Below are 19,122 nucleotides of genomic sequence, written 5' to 3'. Positions count from 1 at the left end.
GGCCCGCGGACGGGGCGGGACGGGACGTAAAGGGGCGGGACCAAGCGCCGGGGAGGGGGCAGGATGCGCAGGAGCGGGGCCCACGGATGGGGCGTGGCGGCACCTAAAGGGGCGGGCCCGCGGGCGGGGCGGGACGGGACGTAAAGCGGCGGGACCAAGCGCCGGCGAGGGGGCAGTCCGTAAGGGGGCGTGGCCACGTGTCGGGGACAGGACGCAGAGGGGCGGGGTCCGCGGACGGGCAGCGGCGTAGGGCGCGCTGGGGCGTGGAAAGGGGCCGACAGTGCGTGATCCTGTGGACGCGGGTGGCCGCGGAGGAAGATGGCGCTGTGGAGCCAGCGGGTCGTGGCCGCACTCAGGCTGTGGGGCCCGATAGGTGAGCGGGCCGGGCCGGCCAGAGGGAGGCGCCGAGCTCCGAGGCGTCCGGGTGCGCGCTGCTCAGGGGCGTTTGGGGGCTGGGGTCCGTCCTCGATGCCGCCGTGCGGGTGTCCGGACGTTCCTGAGTGACCGGTCCCGTTCTGACCGCGTCCGTTCTGACCTAGTGTGGACGTTCCTGAGTGACCGGTCCCGTTCTGACCGCGTCCGTTCTGACCGAGTGTGGATATTACTGAGTGACCTGTCCTGTTCTGACCAAGCGTGGACGTTCCTGAGTGACCAGTCCCGTGCTGACCGAGTGTGGACGTTCCTGAGTGACCGGTCCCGTGCTGACCGAGTGTGGACGTTCCTGAGTGACCGGTCCCGTGCTGACCTAGTGTGGACGTTCCTGAGTGACCGGTCCTGTGCTGACCGAGCGTGGGCATTCCTGAGTGACTGATCACGGCCGTGCTGACCGAGCGTGGGCGTTCCTGAGTGACTGATCACGGCCGTGCTGACCGAGTGTGGACATTCCTGAGTGACTGATCCCGTGCTGACCGAGTGTGGACGTTCCTGAGTGACCGGTCCCGTGCTGACCGAGCGTGGACGTTCCTGAGTGACCGGTCCCGTGCTGACCGAGTGTGGACGTTCCTGAGTGACCGCGTCCTGTTCTGTCGGAGGAGCCCCCGCCTGTCCTGCCACGGCCGCCCTTGACGAGTCCCCTCGTGTGCACCCCAGCTTTCCGGCGGACTTCTGGGCCTGGGGCTCCAGGTGGGGACGTCAGGAGCCCCTGGCGTGGGCACTGCACGTCCCTCGCCGCCATGGCGCCCGGGCGCTTGTCCAGGAGCCGAGCTGAGTGTCTCTGAGTGACAGTGCCTTCTGACGCTGTCTGCCTCAGCGTGCAGTGGAGACAGCCGGACGCCGGGTCGGACCCCCACTGCGTGTCCGGCTCTGTGCTTCTGGAAGGGCCAGCGGCCAGGACGGCTGCTCGCTTCCTTGAGCTGATGCAGGGCCGGCCGGTGGCCGTGCCCCTGCCTGCGCTGGCGTCAGAGCCGAGCGGTCCTTTGGGCTCTTGGAACTTGGGTCCTCAGCTTCAGGTTGTGGGGCTCTGGCGTGGATGTCCCTTTGCGTCTCTTAGTTGGCACCCGTGCCTGGCTCTCAGGGTCGCCTCCCGCCAGTACCCTTAGAGCAAGGTGCCGGCCGCGAGTCGTCCGCCCGTTTTCCTCACGTGGCTGAGTGAGGAACTCCAGGCGGCAGCGGGCACACGGCCGTGGTCTGGGTGTCCGCTCCCTGTGTTTCTTGTGGTTTGCATATGGGCGGAGCTCAGCAAATGCCCTCGAGTAGACAGACGGCCTGCTGCCAGGTGGCAAGTGGGGGAGGGGCCGCGGTGCGGAGCCGGGGCTTCCCCTCCCGGCCGGCTGCCGGTTTTCCTTGGAGACCTCCCTGCGCGAGCTCAGGGCAGGTGCCTTGCTGAAGTGCTTCACGCACTCCTCTTATAAAAAGCTCACTTTGTGTACGTGGAAGGCAGGATGACAGCAAGGGACAGAGAAAGAGGCCCTCCATCCACTGTCAGTCTTCAGTGGCCTCAACGGCTGGGGCTGGGCCAGGCTGAAGCCAGGAGCCTGGAGCCCTTCTGGGTCTCCCATGTGGGTGGCAGGGAGCCAGGTAGTGGGCCGGCCTCCCGGGCTTTCCCAGGCGCTCCAGCAGGGAGCTGAGCTGGCAGTGGAGCAGCTGGGACTGGGTCCTGTGCTCTGGTGTTGCAAGCCACAGCGTCACCCGCTGCGCCACCGCGCTGGCCCCCTCGCGCCCCTGGGATGAGCAGAGGGAGGCGTGTTCCTCCCTGCTGGTTGTGCTGTCTGGGGGGATTCACCGCTGTCGTCTTTGTCAGCGAGACCAGCAGTTACCCCGTCTGCCTGCCTTTGTCCGTGACAGCTGAGGTGCAGGGCGCTGGAGGGACCCGACCCCTTTTGCGCCCCCTCCTGCAGAGTGTGCCTTCCGTCCTCACAGGCCCCGCCTCAGGGCTGCCCCCTGGTCTGTGGGGGCAGACGGGTGCCTGGATTACACTGTCGGTGGCCCAGCCTGAGTGGCAGGCAGGTTGACGGGAGCCAGGACTGTCCTCTTAGGGAGGAGGGCCAGGGACCTCTCACTGGGATTTATCAAGGAGCTGGCATTGGATCCTGGCCTTGGTTCTGTGAGATTTGGACTTGCTGAGTGGACCAAGGCCTGTTCAAGCAGAGAGTGTTGGGTGGGGAAAGGGCCTGGGAACATGAGGACTTAGGGGACGCAGAGAAATCAGGGGGGCCTTGTGTGCTAGAATGGGGTGCAGAGCAGGCAGTCCTGGAGGCTCGAAGCTGTCACCAGGTGGACGTGCCGGCTGAGATGCCAGGGCCCGTGGGGAGCAGAGCTCTGGGGGAAACCGCAGCGGCAGTGAGGTAGACTGGTTCACCCGGAGACTGCGGCGTCCATCCCATAAGGACCAGAAGGTGGAGAGCAGACAGAAGTGCCCGTGGTCATCCTCCTAGAGGCGTCCTGTTCCTGTCTCCGACAAGTGTCCCAGCACGACCTGCAGGTGTGCCCTTGTGCTGTGCCGTTTTTGTGTCTGCGCTCCCTGGAGGCCTTGTTTACTTGCTGAGGTGAGGGTTAGGGGCTCCCGTTGCTGCAGGGGGCTGCGCACTGCAGACGGACTTGCCGTGGCGGAGGCGCACTGTGCTGGAAGACAGAGGTGGCTGCGAGGGTCCTGAGCTAGGGCAAGTCGCCCTGGTGACCCAGGAGTGAAGACGGGGTGCAGTCCAGGGCCTCCGAGCCAAAAGCTGAGCCCCAAGAAGCCGTTTAGCACCTCCTGTCTCCTCTGGCCGCAGACCTCAGCAGGACCTTTCAGGAGCTGCTGCAGGCGCCGTGATATTCGTGCTGCCTCTGTGTCCTGTTGCGGTCCTGGGGCTGAGTTTATAAAGCAAGCTGTGAGTGCTTACTGTGTCTGTGCTTAGTCCTGTGGAAGACCATCACTGTGTCTGTGCTTAGTCCTGTGGAAGACCATCACTGTGTCTGTGCTTAGTCCTGTGGAAGACCATCACTGTGTCTGTGCTTAGTCCTGTGGAAGACCATCACTGTGTCTGTGCTTAGTCCTGTGGAAGACCATCACTCCTGGCAGCCGCCCTGTGAGAGCCGTGGGTCCTGGCTGTGCAGAGCGTGGGGGAGAGGGCCCTGAGCGGCACTACGCTCACTGCCTTGCCTGGACGTGCAGTCACGGCTGCTCTCTGGCAGCTCGAACCCCTGGCTCCCGGGCTGTTTCCTTCTCCAGACCCTGCTTCCTGCCCAACGGTGATGCTTGGAAGTCTGAGAATTTGAATTTCCTTCCCTCCTCCCCCACCCCTTCCTTCCATCCTTCTTAGATTTTTATGTATTTATTTGAAAGGCAAAGCTACAGAGAGGCAGAGAGAGAAAAAGAGGGGGGGGAGGGAGAGGGAGAGGGGGAGAGAGAGAGAGTCCTCCATCCTCTGGTTCACTCCCGAGATAGCTGCAATGGCCAGAGTGGTCTGATCCAAAGTCAGGACCCAGGAGCTCCCCCAGGTCTCCCACATGGGGGCAGGGGCCCAAGAACTTGGGCCATCTTCTCCTGCTTTCCCAGGCCACAGCAGAGAGCTGGATCAGAAGTGGAGCAGCCGGGACTCGAACTGGTGCCCATAGGGATGCTGGTACTGCAACTGGTTTTACCCACTATGCCACAGAGCTGGCCCCTTGTTTTATTTCCATGTCACTGTGTTTGTCACATCCCACATGTGTCAGAGGGTGTGCAGCTCTGCTGAGAGCCTGCCCAGAGCCCCCACAGAGCAGCCCTCTTGACTGCTTAACCTGCTGTGTGAGCTGTGTTCTCTCAGCCTGGGCTGGGAATTAAACAAAGCTTCCCTTATTTGTGCAGTGTCCTTACCATGAGATTTTTGCTCGTAAGTGTTGATTTCTGATTGGGCATTGCTTTCCCTTTCAGCACAGACGGGGAGGGCGGAAGGTGCTTGCTGGTGCTGAAGGGACTCGTGTGGTGGGCTAGCTTTGCCACTCTTCTGTCAGCACTGCAGGTGGAAGAAGGCCTGTCTCTCTGTCGGCGAGGGCTCCAAGCATCTCTGGAAGCAGAGGACGCCCTGAGAGGTTTTCACTGCAGGATGTAGCTGAGCTGATTCGGACTGGAGCCTGCCAGAGGGTGGTGGTCATGGCCGGAGCTGGCATCAGCACTCCCAGTGGGATCCCAGACTTCAGGTCCCCTGACACCCCAGACGGCCTCAGCCCAGCTCTGCCCCTGCTGCTCTCCCCCCCCCAGCTCTGCCCCTGCTCCTCTCCCCCCCAGCTCTGCCCCTGCCCCTCTCCCCCCTCAGCTCTGCCCCTGCCCCTCTCCCCCCTCAGCTCTGCCCCTGCCCCTCTCCCCCCTCAGCTCTGCCCCTGCTCCTGACCCCCAGCTCTGCCCCTGCTGCTCTCCCCCCTCAGCTCTGCCCCTGCTCCTGCCCCCCCAGCTCTGCCCCTGCTCCTCTCCCCCCTCAGCTCTGCCCCTGCCCCTCTCCCCCCCAGCTCTGCCCCTGCTGTCCCCCCCCAGCCCTGCCCCTCTCCCCCCCAGCTCTGCCCCTGCTCCTCTCCCCCCTCAGCTCTGCCCCTGCCCCTCTCCCCCCCAGCTCTGCCCCTGCTGTCCCCCAGCTCTGCCCCTGCTGTCCCCCCCCAGCCCTGGCCCTCTCCCCCCCAGCTCTGCCCCTGCTCCTCCCCCCTCAGCTCTGCCCCTGCTCCTCCCCCCCCAGCTCTGCCCCTGCCCCTTTCCCCCCCAGCTCTGCCCCTGCTGCTCCCCCCCAGCCCTGCCCCTCTTCCCCCCAGCTCTGCCCCTGCTCCTCTCCCCCCCCAGCTCTGCCCCTGCTGCTCTCCCCCCTCAGCTCTGCTCTGCTCCTCTCCCCCAGCTCTGCCCCTGCCCCTCTCCCCCCTCAGCTCTGCCCCTGCTCCTCCCCCCCAGCTCTGCCCCTGCTACTCTCCCCCCCAGCTCTGCCCCTGCTCCTGACCCCCTCAGCTCTGCCCCTGCTGCTCTCCCCCCAGCTCTGCCCCTGCTCCTCTCCCCCCTCAGCTCTGCCCCTGCTCCTCCCCCCCAGCTCTGCCCCTGCTACTCTCCCCCCCAGCTCTGCCCCTGCTCCTGACCCCCTCAGCTCTGCCCCTGCTGCTCTCCCCCCAGCTCTGCCCCTGCTCCTCTCCCCCCTCAGCTCTGCCCCTGCTCCTCCCCCCCCAGCTCTGCCCCTGCTACTCTCCCCCCAGCTCTGCCCCTGCTCCTCTCCCCCCCAGCTCTGCCCCTGCTGCTCTCCCCCCTCAGCTCTGCCCCGCCCCTCTCCTCCTCCCTCTGCTGTGCTTGGCTCTCCCCCCTACCTGCTGTGCTCAGCTCTCCTACTCCCTGCCAGGGCCCAGAGCCTCTCCCTGTCTCTCTGCAGGACTCCAGGCAGCGGCCTCTATAGCAACCTCCAGAAGTATGACATCCCTTACCCCGAGGCCATTTTTGAACTCGCTTTTTTCTTTCACAACCCCAAGCCCTTCTTCACATTGGCCAAGGAGCTGTACCCTGGGAACTACAGGCCCAATTTCACTCACTACTTCCTCCGACTGCTGCATGACAAGCGACTGCTCCTGCGGCTGTACACACAGAACATCGACGGGCTGGAGAGAGGTGAGCCCTCCCTTGCGAGGGAGCCCTCCTGCAGGCCAGGCGCTGGTCCTGCCTCTAGGAGGGCCCAGGCGCTCATGCTGCCTCCGGAGTCTGTTTCAGGCCAGCTGGTCATGCCTTTGTCCCCACCAGCAATGCTCCCTGGATTGTGGGAGCCCCTTTCCCAGCATCCCTGCTGGGCTGAGTTTGGGGCAGAACTCAAGGTGACATTGTTCTGCTGATCTGGGATGGGAAAAGCCCTCAGGAGCCCGTGTCCTCGCCACCCTGTCGCTACCTGGGGTGGGCCCTGTGGGAAGGGGGGGGCCACCTGGCCCTGGCTCAGCGCTGCAGTTAGGGTGGGGTGTGGGACGCGACCTGCAGGGAGACCCTTCCTCTGCCCCCAGAACCTTTCAAACCAGGCAGCGGCACCGACTTTACGTTCACTTCTGTCGAGCCCCCCAAGCAGTCAGTGGGATTTGTGCCCTCGTTTTATCTGCTGTCTGCAGGAGAAGGTTGCTTTGAGGGGAGGGTGCGCTTCATCTGAACATGCTGCAGGTGGCTTTTATACTTTGTTTTAAAGATATATTTATTTATTTGGAAGACAGAGAGTTATAGAGACTCAGGGTGGAGAGCGAGCTCCTCCATCCACTGGTTCACTCCCCAGTTGGCTGCGACGGCCAGAGCTGGGTCATTCCAAAGCCAGGAGCCAGGAGCGTCCTCCAGGCCTCCCACAGAGAGTGCAGGGCCCAAGCACTTGGGCCATCTTCTACTGCTTTCCCAGGCCATAGCAGGGAGCTGGATCGAAAGTGGAGCAGCCGGGTCTCTAACTGGCACCCACATGGGATGCTGGCACTGCAGGTGACGGCTCTACCTGCTGTGCCACAGCGCTAGCCCCTTGTACTGCGCTTTGGTTCCAGGTGGGTGAGGGTCCTTTGCAGGTGACACAGCAGGGCAGGCTTGCCTGGGACCGCCCCCCACCCCACCCCAGAATCTCTGCTCCTGGACTTGCCTGCCTGTCCCTGAGGCCGCCGCACTTGGCTTTGGTTGGTTTCAGTGGCAGGCATCCCTGCCTCGAAGCTGGTGGAAGCCCATGGGACCTTCGCCTCTGCCAGCTGCACCGTCTGCCGGAGATGCTTCCCCGGGGAGGACTTCAGGGTGAGTTCCCCCGAGGGCTCTGCTGCGGTTCACCGTGTGGTGGACAGCAGAACAGTCATGATGCAGAACTACTTCTCTCTTTTAAATTAGAAATGTAATACAGGCTTGTAAAGAATTTAAGGTGGTACATAGAAATGTGAGGAAGATGATCTGTGTCCAGCCCGGCCTCTGCCTGCTTGAGCGGCTGGCTGTGAGCTGCTGCAGTCTGGAAACAGCCGCGCCTAAGTGCACACTTCTCTTCACTAGTGCAGCCGTGAGCAGCTCAGTGTGCCGCAGGTCGCTCCTTGACAGAGTGAAGTTTGCGGCTGTTGCCAAGATTTCTGCTTACCCTTTATAGTAGTTACAGAACGTCCCACATAGCCAGTCGCCTGTTGTGAACAGCCCTTGGTATTTGTAAGTTTTGCTGTCTGCCTTGTGCCCCACATGCTTCTGTGGGTGTTTCCCCGGGGTGGGCTCCGTAACCTGGAATGGGGTGAGTGGAAAAAGCTTGGCAGCTAGAGATGTGACCCGGAAGTACTGGCACAGCAAAGAACTGTCTTTTATTTATGTATTTCTCATTGAGGTGAATATTTGTAACTAGAATTCACCACTTCGAGTGTCAATTTGCGGGAACACAGCACATGTGCGGTGCCGTGCAGCTGTGTTGCACCCAGAACATTTTGGTCCTCGCAGTAGAAAACCTCGCTCCCCTATTTCCCCACTCCTTGCCCCCGGCAGCCACCAGGCTGCTTCCTGTCTCCATAGAGAGCTTCATATAAATGGAATCATGCAGCGTGTGGCCTCTGTGTCTGGCTTGTTTCATTTATCGTGTTTTGACGGTCCACCCACATCCACTCCTTTTTATGGCTAAACAGTTCTCTCCTGGTGTGTGTGTCCACTCACGGGCCGGTGGGTGTCGGGGTTGTGTCCTCTTCTTTAGTTCTGCTTGGGATGTGCACGTACAAGAATGCATTTGGGTTTCTGTTTTGTGTTCTTTGGGGTGTGCTGGCCTGCCTAGAAGTGGGACTGCCAGGCCGTGTGGTCACCCTCGGGGGAGCTGTCAGCACCGTGGTATGTTTCCAGCAGAAGCACAGGGCTGCGGGCGCCTCATCGCCTCACTGCAGCTGTCCCCAGGGACGAGAAGCGGCGTCCCATCCTGGTTAGATTGCATTTCCCACTGAGTGTCCTGCACGTGCTGTGGGCCATCTGTATCTTCGCTGGAGAAGTCTTGCCTGGAATTTAATTGTGTTGTCTTGATTGTGAGCTGTAAGAGTCCCTTATTTTGGAAACTGGAATCTTACCAGATATATGATTTACAAATAGTTTCTCCCATTATTTGTCTTTTTTCACTTTTTTATTTTTATTTTTGTTGTTATTCGAGAGAGAGAGAGAGAGAGAGAGAGCCTACCCTCTCTCCACTGGTTCACTCCCTAAATGCCTGTAGTAGCCGGCACTGGGCCAGGTGGAAGCCAGGAGCCTGGAACTGCATCCATGTCTCTCACCGAGGTTGCAGGGAACTAAGTACGTGAGCCAATATCTGCCGCCTCCTGGAGTGTGCGTTAGCAAGGAGCTGGATCAGAAGTGATGGGGTGTGGGGAGGGGGTCAGTGCTGTGGTGCAGTGGGTTAAGTCTCCACCTATAGTGCTGGCATCCCATATGGGTGCCAGTTCGAGTCCCGGCTGCTCCTCTTCCCATCCAGCTCTCTCTGTGGCCTGGGAAAGCAGCAGAAGACGGCCCAGGTGCTTGGGCTCCTGCACCTGCGGGGGAGACCCATCTGAAGCTCCTGGCTTCTGGCTCCTGGCTTTGGATCAGCACAGCCCTGGCCATTGTGGCCATTTGGAGGGTGAACCAGCGGATGGAAGACTTTTCTCTCTGTCTCTGCCTCTCGCTGTCTGTAACTCTACCTCTCAAATAAATAAATAAATCTTAAAAAAAAAAGTGACTGGGACTGGAACCCAAGGACTCCAAGGTGGGACATCTTAACCACTGCACTAGACACCTGCTCCTTGCTGTCTTGATGTCTTCTGACACAAAAGTCGGTAATGTTGAAATCTAGTATATATGTTGTTTCCTTTTTTGGTCATACTTTGGTGTCATAGCTTTAAAAAAAAAAAAAAGGACGGTCAGTTCCAAGGTCTAGAAGCTTTACCCCTAGGTTTTCTTCTAAGAGTTTCAGGCTTTTAGCTCCTAAATGCAGGCCATTGGTCCATTTTGCCACAGTTTTGTACATGCATGAGATGGGGTCCAGCTCCCTTTTGTGGCCTGTGGGCATGTGGGTGGTTGTTGCAGAGACTGCCCCTTCCTGTTGAAGGTTCCTCACCCCTGTTGAAGGCCAGGTGGACGTGGTGTGTGGGTCGTCTCTGGACGCTCACTTCTCTGCCACTGGTCTCTCTGTCAGTCCTCTTGTCCATGTTGGGCTGTTTGGGTTGCTCTACCTTTGTAGAGATGCAGACTCAAGAAGTGTGAATCTGGCTCCTGGTGGGACTCCCAGAAATGCAGGGTGTCCTTTCTGCCAACGTGTTCACTCCCAGAATGACCGGTTTCTTAAGTCATCTGCCGCGTGCCAGGCCCTTTCCTGGGTGTTACAGGTGCAGGAGCAAATCAGAAGAAGAAGTCTGCCAATAACTGCAGTGGAGTGTCCTTGGAATTTTACTGAAAACATGTCCCAGGCACCAGGAGAGGCTGTGGGCCAGGATGCCCGCAGGAGTGGGCGGCTGGTGGGCAGCTGTCCGAGACCCTGTTCCTGGCAGCACAGCCCCCCAGCTGTGCTGGCCTTCAACTCTCCTGACAGGAAGACAACATGAGGGATTTGCATTGGCAGCAGGTGGAATTTGTCTGGTCAGGAGCCGACTGTGGGGAGGGGGTGATGGTGAGGCCTGGGGCTGAGCAGCTGCAGGGGACAGAGGCTGAGGAGAGGCCCTGCAGCGGGCAGAGTTGATTATGGGGTGTCAGAAGACATCCTGTGGGAGCAGGAGGGGCAGCTGGAAGGTAGATTTGAGACTTCTCATAGGACAGGTGGTGGGAGCTATGGATGTGGATGAATTTTCTTTTCTTTCTTTTTTAATTTTTAAAGTTTCATTTATTTGAGAAGCAGAGTTATGGGGGCCAGGGGGAGCAGAGAGAGAGAGAGAGGTCTTCCATCTGCTGGTTCATTCCCCAGATGACCGCAATGGCCAGAGCTGGACTGATCCAAAACGAGGAGCCAGGAACTTCTTCTGGGTCTCCCATGTGGGTGCAGGGGTCCAAGCACTTGGGCCATCTTCTGCCTTTCCGTCAGCATTAGCAGGGAGCTGGATTGGAAGAGGAGCTGCTGGAACTCAGACAGGTGCCCACTTAGCCTACTATGCCACAGCACCAGCCCCATTCTTTTTCTTTTAAAAAAATCAAATTGGGAGACCTTTTTTTTCCCCTGCCTCCGTTACAAATTTATGTTTTTAAACATTTTTTAACGATTTATTTATTTGAAAGAGTTACAGAGAGAGGTCTTCCATCCCCTGGTTCACTCCCCATATGGCTGTAACAGCCAGAGCTGATCTGATCTGAGGCCAGGGGCTTCTTCTAGGTCTCCCACATGGGTGCAGGGACCCAAGGACTCGGGCCATCTTCTACTGCCTTCCCAGGCCATAGCAGAGCTGGATCAGAATTGGAGCAGCCGGGACTTGAACCAGAGCACTGCAGGCCAGAGCTTTAACCCACTGTGCCACAGCGCCAGCCCAGCCTGGACACCTTTCTGCAATGCTAAGTAGAAAGGCACTGAGGGCTTTTGAAAACTGGCCAGCCAGAGTGGGATACTCACTCCATCCTGCGTGGCCCCTCCTGTGTTCCCTTCTGGAAGCCCAGGTGAAAAGGTGGAGAAGGGCCTGGAGGGGTTCCTGATGGAGGCCGCACAGAGGCGCTGTAGCTGCCTTTCAGATCGAGCAGTTGCTTAATTGATTAAAAAACTACATTCTGTAGTTGTTGAATGCATGTTTATATGCAGGGTCACAAAAGCAGGTTTACTTCTGTTCAAATGTTTTATATTACCTAATTTTAAAAGCTTTTTCTGGGGGCCGGTGCTGTGGCATAGTAGGCTAAGCTTCCACCTGTGGTCTTTCATCTGCTGGTTCACTCCCCAGTTGGCCACAACGGCTGGAGCTGGGCCAGTCCGAAGCCAGGAGCCAGGGCCTTCTTCCGGGTCTCCCACATGGGTTCAGGGGCCCAAATGCTTGGACCATCTTCCACTGCTTTCCCAGATGATAGCAGAGAGCTGGACTGGAAGAGGAGCAGCTGAGACTATGCCGGTGCCAAAAGCAGAGGATTAACCTACTGTGCCACAGTGCTGGCCTCCAGCAAATCTTAAAACAAAATATTTATTTATCCAAAGGAGAGATAGCTCTTTCATCCACTGCTTCATTCTGCAAATGATTCCCACAGCAGGGCAGAACCAGGCCAAAGCCAGGAGCCAAGAACTCCGTTCAGATCTCCCACATGGGCAGGGCTCCGACTTCTTGAGCCATCACCTGCTCCCCTCAGGGTGTACATTAGCAGGAAACTGGAGTCAGAAGTGGAGATGGGACTCGAATCCAGGTCCCCAGCCTGGAAGGCAGGATCACAAGTGACTCCCTGTTAGCGGAAGTTGTGGCGGGGTTCTTGTCTTCACGCAAGAAAGAATTCAGACATGAGACAGAGCAAAGTAGCAAGGTTTATTGGGGACAGGGCATCCGTCAGATCGGAAGGGACAGAGAGAGCGCCCAGTCGCTGGGACTGGGGGAGAGCGAGGTCACATGGTTAAATGGAGAGAACACGTCTGGAGGCAGAGAGCTGGTGCTGAGCACAGATTCCATGGTTTCTCCTTCCCCTCCTTCTCCAGGACAAAGAAAATTCCTCCCAGGTTTTACTACTCAGTGCTTTCAGCCCAGCTGGGCAGAGGCGCTTCCCCTGGGGCACCTGCCTTGGAGCAAGGCTGTGCAGGTTTGCTCACTGTTATCAGGCCAGGTAGCCCATTTGGGGGTGAGGAGAGAGGATTGTCCTGGGGAGCTCCCCCTGTGGGAAGGGCTGCGCCCACCCCGGTGGGACTCTGCAGGTGAATCTGGGCTGCTCCTGCAGCCTGAGGGGCTCCTCAGGCCCCTCTCACACAGGCTGATTCCTGACTCCCACCTAACAGGGCCACTGGGCCAGGTGCCCAGCTTAGCGACTGCACGGTCTGGTAAACTCTGAGAGAGTTGTGTTAAAATGTCTCTGTGCATTTGTTGTCACTTGTATTTCTTTCCATTTTGCTTTATTTGTTTTGACAGGAAGCAGTGAGGGTGCATGGAAGCGTGCAGCGTCGCTCTGCCGTGAAGACGCCTGTACCCGCCCCGCACCTGGGTTTCCAGTCCCTGCTCTGCTCCCTGCTAATGCACCCTGGGAGGCAGCAGGGATGGCTCAAGTGTTTGGGGCCCTGCACCCACGTGGGGACCCTGATGCAGTTCCTGATTCCTGGCCGGGCCTGACTCAGCCCTGGCTGCTGCAGGGTTAGGGAGTGAACCAGCAGATGGGAGGCCTCTGTCTCTGTCTGCCTTTCAAGGAAATAAAAAATGAAGTCTTAAAAGTAAATCCGTAGTTGCTTTATCCCGTCCTGTGTCAGGTGCTCTGGCCTCGTGTCTTCATCCTGCTTCTTCAGTCTTTCTGTATTCTTAGGTCTCTGTTGGATTGTTCTTTACAGCACATGGCTTGCTTTTGTTTGTTTTTAATCTAATGATTCGTCCACTTGTTATCAGTGTAATTACTGAGATGTTTGGATTTAAGTCTCCTATCTTATTTTATGCTTTCTCTTTTTCCCCCTACTGGTTGTTGTTGTTATTAGAGACAGAGAAAGAGCTCAAGCGCCCCCACCCACTTCACTTGGGGCTGGAATGGGAACCCCGGGCACTCCCACTGGGCCCAGTGGCCGCCCTGGGTTGGTTTGTAGCCTGGGGATGTTTGGTGTCCAGCACTGTCTGTGGAGAGAAGGCTGCTTCCCTCTGCTCCTGGTAAGGATCTGTGGGTGACAGTTGTCGCATCAGTTTGGCCGTTTCCCTACCGTGCCACAGCTCTGACTCCTGTGGCTTTCCAGCAAGTCTTGGAGCAGGTCAGGGTCAAGTCCGCTCTCTGACGTTGCTGTCCTGTAGGAGGCCTTGTGCTGACCATGCTGGGTCTGTTACCTTTTCGTTGAAGCTTAGAATTCGTTGATGTTTCTGTTTGTCTTTGGAATTTTTCAGTCCCACTGTGCGGGTCTGCGTAGGAATTCCCTTTTACTTGGTCTGCTGCGCGTCTGTGGCATCTTCGCCACTCCCTGCTGCACGACTGTTAGCCTTCAGCTGTAGATTGCCCGGCCCTGGTTCCTCGCCCGCCTGTGTTTCATCCAGTACTTTCTTCTGATCTGTTCTCTAGTTTGTCAATATCCTGCTCTGTAGTAGAGACTAAAGCTCTTCTATTAGGTTTAAACTTTTTACTTCCTCTTTGTAGAAATTCTCTTTGGATCTTTTTCGTATCTACCATATTACTTTTTATGCTTTTCAATCCTTAGTAGCTATTTCAAGCTTACCTTGTGTTTTTTCTTTCAAGTTAAATAGAACACAGTGTCGTTTATTACTAGTACCTGGTAAGATCGGGCGCTGTGGGTCTCTTTGGCTTCTTCTGGTTCTTGCAGGATTCAGCCAGCTAAAGCGAATCCCTCACTCACAAAGGCGTCTCATGGCGAGCCAGCCATCTTCCCCTGTGCTTTCTCCCTGGCTGCAGCATCCGTGCGGGCAGCACGCAGAGGAGGCCTGCATCCCCTCCGTCCTGGCCCGTGAGGAGGCATGCTTGCAGTGTCACTCCCAGCAGCATCCGCGGTGGAAGCTGAGCTGAGGCAGTGCAGTCTCGCTCCAGCTGGAACAAGGACAGGGTCTGTCCCCTGCGCACCAGACAACACCCTGGCACGTGGCAGTGTCAGCAGTGTCTGCGAGGAGTGGGTGGGTGAGGTCACCGGATGCCCAGGATCTGCCACTGCTACCCCATGCCCCAGTTCTGGAGAACGGTCGGAAGTGATGAGGCAAATGGCAGTCACCACTGAGCTGAGAACATGGGGTTCACAGCACTACTCTCAGCTCTGGTGACTGACTTAAAGGTGCTTTTTATTTTTTTAAAGATTTTATTTGGGAGGTAGAGTTACAGGGGGAGGGGGGGTGTCTTTCATCTGCTGGTTGACTCCCCAGATGGCTGCAATGGATCTGAAGCCAGGATCCAGGAGCTTCATCCGGGTCTCCCATGCAGTTGCAGGGCATTCACTGCTTTCCCAGGCCACAGCAGAGAGCTGGATTGGAAGTGGAGCAGCCGGGACTTGAACCGGCACCTGTATGGATTTTAAGAAGTTTCTGTGTTGTTCACTGTGGCCCAGGGTGACGTGATGGCAGACAGGGTCCCCCGCTGCCCCGTGTGCACTGGCGTCGTGAAGCCCGACATTGTGTTCTTCGGGGAGCCGCTGCCGCAGAGGTTCTTCCTGCACGTGGTCGACTTCCCCATGGCGGACCTGCTGCTCATCCTGGGCACTTCCCTGGAGGTTCGTCAGCTGCGGGGAGTGGCCGTGGGGCAGCTGCAAGGGCCGTGGTGTGGGGGAAAGGAGGGGTGCTGAGGTAGGGACGCGCCTCCCAGGTCAGTGCAGGAAGACTGACCCCGGGACAGAGGACAGAGACTGTGGGGAGCAAGGGCTGGAGTGAGCAGTTTGGTCCTGAGGGAGGCGGAGCTGTGGGCCAGTGTGAGGCAGCCTGGGCAGGGAGGCGGGCTGGGGCAACACAGGAGGGGAGCCACCTGGGGCACACCCAGCCCTCTGATGCAACAGTCAAGCCCTGCGCTCCCTGAGTCTGAGTCTCAGGAATTTCCCGAACACACGAGAGCAGGGAGTGAAGCTATGACGTGAGCTGGTACCTGCCTGGGTGCAGGCAGCAGGCATGTGGAGGGCCAGAGCAGCCTGTGCCCGGGGTGCCCAGCTGGCCACAGAGGCCCAGGGCTTGTATTTGCCCAGCAAGTGCTGGTGAGACAGGCCCTGTTTTGGTGCTTGGGACAGACAAGGTGCCACATTGCCTCAGGAGAGCCGAGAGGCTGGAACGGGCTGCAGCCTCTCTTGGCTGTGTGGCGTGCGCATTGTCAGGAGGGTGATGGAGCCGAGTGGTAGACAAGGGTTTCAGCTGAGGGTCGTCTGGCAGGAGATGCCGCAGTGAGGGCCAGCTGGCGTCGGCAGTTTGGCTGCCGAGGGTTGGGCAGAGAGACGGTAGCAGCAGCTTCCTGCGTGGTGGGAGCCAACCGCAGGGACCGAGAGGGGAGCAGGCAGCCCGGCAGAGGCCTTGCAGGTGGCTGGATAACCAGCGAGGGCCGATAGAGGGACGGATGCGGAGGGGTTGGTAGGGGAGGAGGCCAGGCCGTGCTGGGGCCATGGTGGTGGGCAGCACATGACGCGGAGCCTGGCTGACCACCCGGCTGCCTGGTGTGGACATAGGAGCCTCTGCCATCTTCATTTTCAGAGATAAGAAATCTTTTCTCCTGATTGTGTAGGTCCTAGGGGACCAGCATGGTGGTGCAGCGGGTTGAGCCGTGGCTGGCACTGCCGACATCCCGGATCAGTGCTGGTTTGAGTTCCAGCTTTCTGCTATGCACCTGGGAAGGTGGTTGAAGGTGGCTCAAATACTTGGGTCCCTGCAACCCATGTGGGAGACCTGGGTGGGACGTGGGTGCCTCGAGCACCTGGCCAAATGCCTGCCCCTAGTACTATTGTTTTTAAGACTTACTTATTTACTTAATTAGAAAGGCAGAGCAACGGAGAGACGAGATAGAGCCTCCATCCACTGGTTCACTCCCCAGATGGTCACAACAGCCAGGGCTTGGGGCAGGCTGGAGCCAGGAGCTCCACGTGGTTCTCCCACGGGGCTGCAGCCATCACCGCTGCCTTCCCAGGGTCCTTAGCAGGAGCTGGACCGGAAGTGGAGCAGCCAGGACAGGAGTTGGCACTGATAGGGGAGAGCAGCTTAGCAGGCCCCTGTGCTGGGAACATTTGTGGTGATGAGAGGCTTTGAAATCTCTAAATTTTCTACATGGTAATATTTTTTGGTAGATAGCAGCGAGGTGGTATTTACACAGTCACATCTCCTTTTTCCTTTGTTTTGTGTTTTTTTTTGTTTTTTTTTTTTTGTTTTTTTTTTTTTTTTTGACAGGCAGAGTGGACAGTGAGAGAGAGAGACAGAGAGAAAGGTCTTCCTTTTGCTGTTGGTTCACCCTCCAATGGCCGCCACGGCTGGCACGCTGAGGCCGGCGCACCGCGCTGATCCAAAGCCAGGAGCCAGGTGCTTATCCTGGTCTCCCATGGGGTGCAGGGCCCAAGCACTTGGGCCATCCTCCACTGCACTCCCGGGCCACAGCAGAGAGCTGGCCTGGAAGAGGAGCAACCGGGACAGAATCCGGCGCCCCAACTGGGACTAGAACCCGGTGTGCCGGCGCCGCAAGGCGGAGGATTAGCCTAGTGAGCCGCGGCGCCGGCCTTTCCTTTGTTTTATCTGATTCATCTTGCCTAAAAAATGCCCTTCCCAATCCTTACTTATAAACCCTCAATTTTCCTCAAGAATTATTTTGTTTACATTTGAGTCTTTAATTATTTTGAAATCTTTCCAATGAAAGGCATGAACTGAGCGTTCTCTTCCCAGGTAATTCATACCGTGTGTGAACCTGGCATCGGGTGCTGGGTGGAAGGCTGACGGCATGAGGGGCAGAACCTCAGCCCTGCTGTGCAGGGACCCGGCCAGGGGGCACCAGCCCCTCCTGAAGGCAGGGCAGCTGGGTCAAAGACGCCAGAGCGGGAAGCAGGAAAAGGAGGAGCGGGGCACCCAGGCCAGGCTGGTGGCCGAGGGGTGGACCCCGTGCTCCTCAGGTTTGGGCTGTTTTTCAGGTGGAGCCTTTCGCCAGCTTGTCTGAGGCCGTGCGGAGCTCCGTGCCCCGCCTGCTCATCAACTGGGATTTGGTGGGACCCTTGGCTTCTCGTCCTCGTGGCAGGGACGTGGCCCAGCTCGGGGACGTGGTTCACGGCGTGGGAAAGCTGGTGGAGCTTCTGGGCTGGACAGAAGAGATGCACGACCTTATCCAGCGGGAAACTAGAAAGGTACGCTGGCCACGCAGGACTGGCCAAGCTCTGGGGTCCGTTCTGCCTGGCATGGAGCCCGCTGGTTAAACCAGGAATTTGGTGTGTTGCTGTTGCCCCGTGCCGGGCACTGACTGGACCAGCGACCTCCACCTAGAGGTGAAGACACTGGCTCTAACGGCACTCACCTGTGGTCGGACAGCCAGCGGCCGCCACGTCTGCACTCTGACCAGACGGCTGCCCTTTGAGGCCTGGAAGGTGGCCGTGGGCTGATGCCGGTCACAGAACCTCTATGCCTGGGTGGGACCAGGCTGGCCCTGGGGCAGTGAGGGCCTCTGGCCCGTTACTGTGTCCCGAGGCTTTCCAACCTCCACGATAGCAAAGTCGCAGAAAACAGTTCCCCTGAGCCTCATGTGGCGTGCATGGCCGCGTACCGAGGGCTGTTACGAGAGGCAGCAGAAAGCATTCCATTATGGCTACAGGCAGGTGTGACACTGCCCGTGTCCCACCGGACACCTCACAGTTGACCTGTTTGTCCCTAGTCCTGATTCCTTAGCCACAGCTGTGCCCGCCTTGAGGTTCAGGGCTGTGGAGCCAGCACTCTCCTCTTGCATCCCATGGGCAGTGGCCCCGGCCTTCTGGTCGCAGCCTGGTATCTCACCAAGACTGAACCGCGGAGAGGACGCGAGGCTTCCTGGGGGTCTGAGACAGCACTTAGCGTCCACACCCTGGTCCAGGTGTCAGCGCTCTCGGGTCAAGAGCCGCTTACTCCAGTGCTTGGCTGTGAGACTCACGACACAGTCAGTAGTAAAGACCTTCAGACACGTTGCCGGGTCACCTCGGCCTGGAAGCTGACAGGACACTCCCGGGTGTCTCTTGCTGCTCACTGGCCAGGTCAGCCTGGCGGGCGCAGAGGGAACCTTTTTCTGCTTTTCTGGTTCCACACAAACACAGACTGCAGCCAGGGCCCTTGGGGATTCCGGAAGTAGCCCTGTAGCCCTGGGAAGTCCTTTTCCAGTAGTAAATGTTTCTGGCAACGTGAGCGCATGTCCATCCTGAGGTGGGAATCAAGGCCCCTCAGGACGCGCCCGTCAGCCGTGCTGTGCCACGCCTGGCGCACGGCAGCACTTGCAGGGAGTGCAGCTTACTTCATGGCTGTCTTGCGCGTCTTCAGCTGGGCTGACCTGGGCCTAAGATCTGCGGGCCCATCAGCTGTTGACCCAGTCGCTCTCCCCTGTGCTCCAGCTTGACGGCCGGGACACATAGGACGCTCGCCCACGTTCAGGAAGCGGCTACATCGCAGAGAGCCACATCCGGCTTCTGGTGAGACCATGTGCCTGAAGACAGCTTTGGCCGAGCCAGGACCTGTGACCTGGAGCAGCAGACGGCTGTGCCTGCCACTGCGATGGTGTCTCATCCTGGAGACGGGAGCTGTCTGCTTGCTGCTGGACTTGGGTGGGGTGGCCCTCTCGAATCCCAGAGCAGTCTGCCTGTCCCCTTGGGGGCAGCCCAGCGTCTGCTGAGGGCTGAGTGACGCCCTCCGGGTCTTCCGGCACATGGGTCTCGTCAGTGTGACCGTTCTTGCACAAAGTAAATTTTAATAGAAAAAACTGTGTTTCTCTCTTCTGAGGGACAACTGATGTGAACGTGGAACGGGGCCCTGGAAGGCACTCAGAGGAGGGAGGACCCAGCTCATCCCCTGCCCCCAGGGCTTCCTCAGACGTGGAGACCTCGCCAGCAGCGTGGCTCAGGCCGCCCCATGTACTTCCGCACTGGGCGCCCGTCTTGTGCAGTGGCTGCTTCCCCTCTCGCACACCTATGCACACCCTCCTTCCTAGCGTGTGAGCTGTTGTTACCTGGGCAGAAGCACCACCTGTCCCCG

At 58.5% G+C, this 19,122-nt stretch overlaps 1 protein-coding gene across 1 annotated transcript; it reads left to right on the top strand.

Annotated features, from left to right (window-relative positions):
• Positions 1-301: 301 nt before the first annotated feature.
• SIRT3 (sirtuin 3) lies at positions 302-18,857 on the top strand (the record flags this gene model as incomplete). The annotated part of the gene is given in 7 exon segments (NM_001177331.1): positions 302-373; positions 4,422-4,599; positions 5,796-6,028; positions 7,059-7,159; positions 14,517-14,678; positions 17,052-17,261; positions 18,486-18,857. Coding segments are annotated over 7 exon segments (960 nt in total). The 5' UTR covers positions 302-318.
• Positions 18,858-19,122: the final 265 nt, after the last annotated feature.

This window comes from Oryctolagus cuniculus, chromosome 1 (genome assembly GCF_051225735.1).
Source record: "Oryctolagus cuniculus isolate XC-2025 breed Fujian yellow rabbit chromosome 1, ASM5122573v1, whole genome shotgun sequence".
Taxonomy (NCBI): domain Eukaryota; kingdom Metazoa; phylum Chordata; class Mammalia; order Lagomorpha; family Leporidae; genus Oryctolagus; species Oryctolagus cuniculus.
Note: the sequence above shows the minus strand (reverse complement) of the source record. Positions and strands in the feature narration are given on the sequence as shown.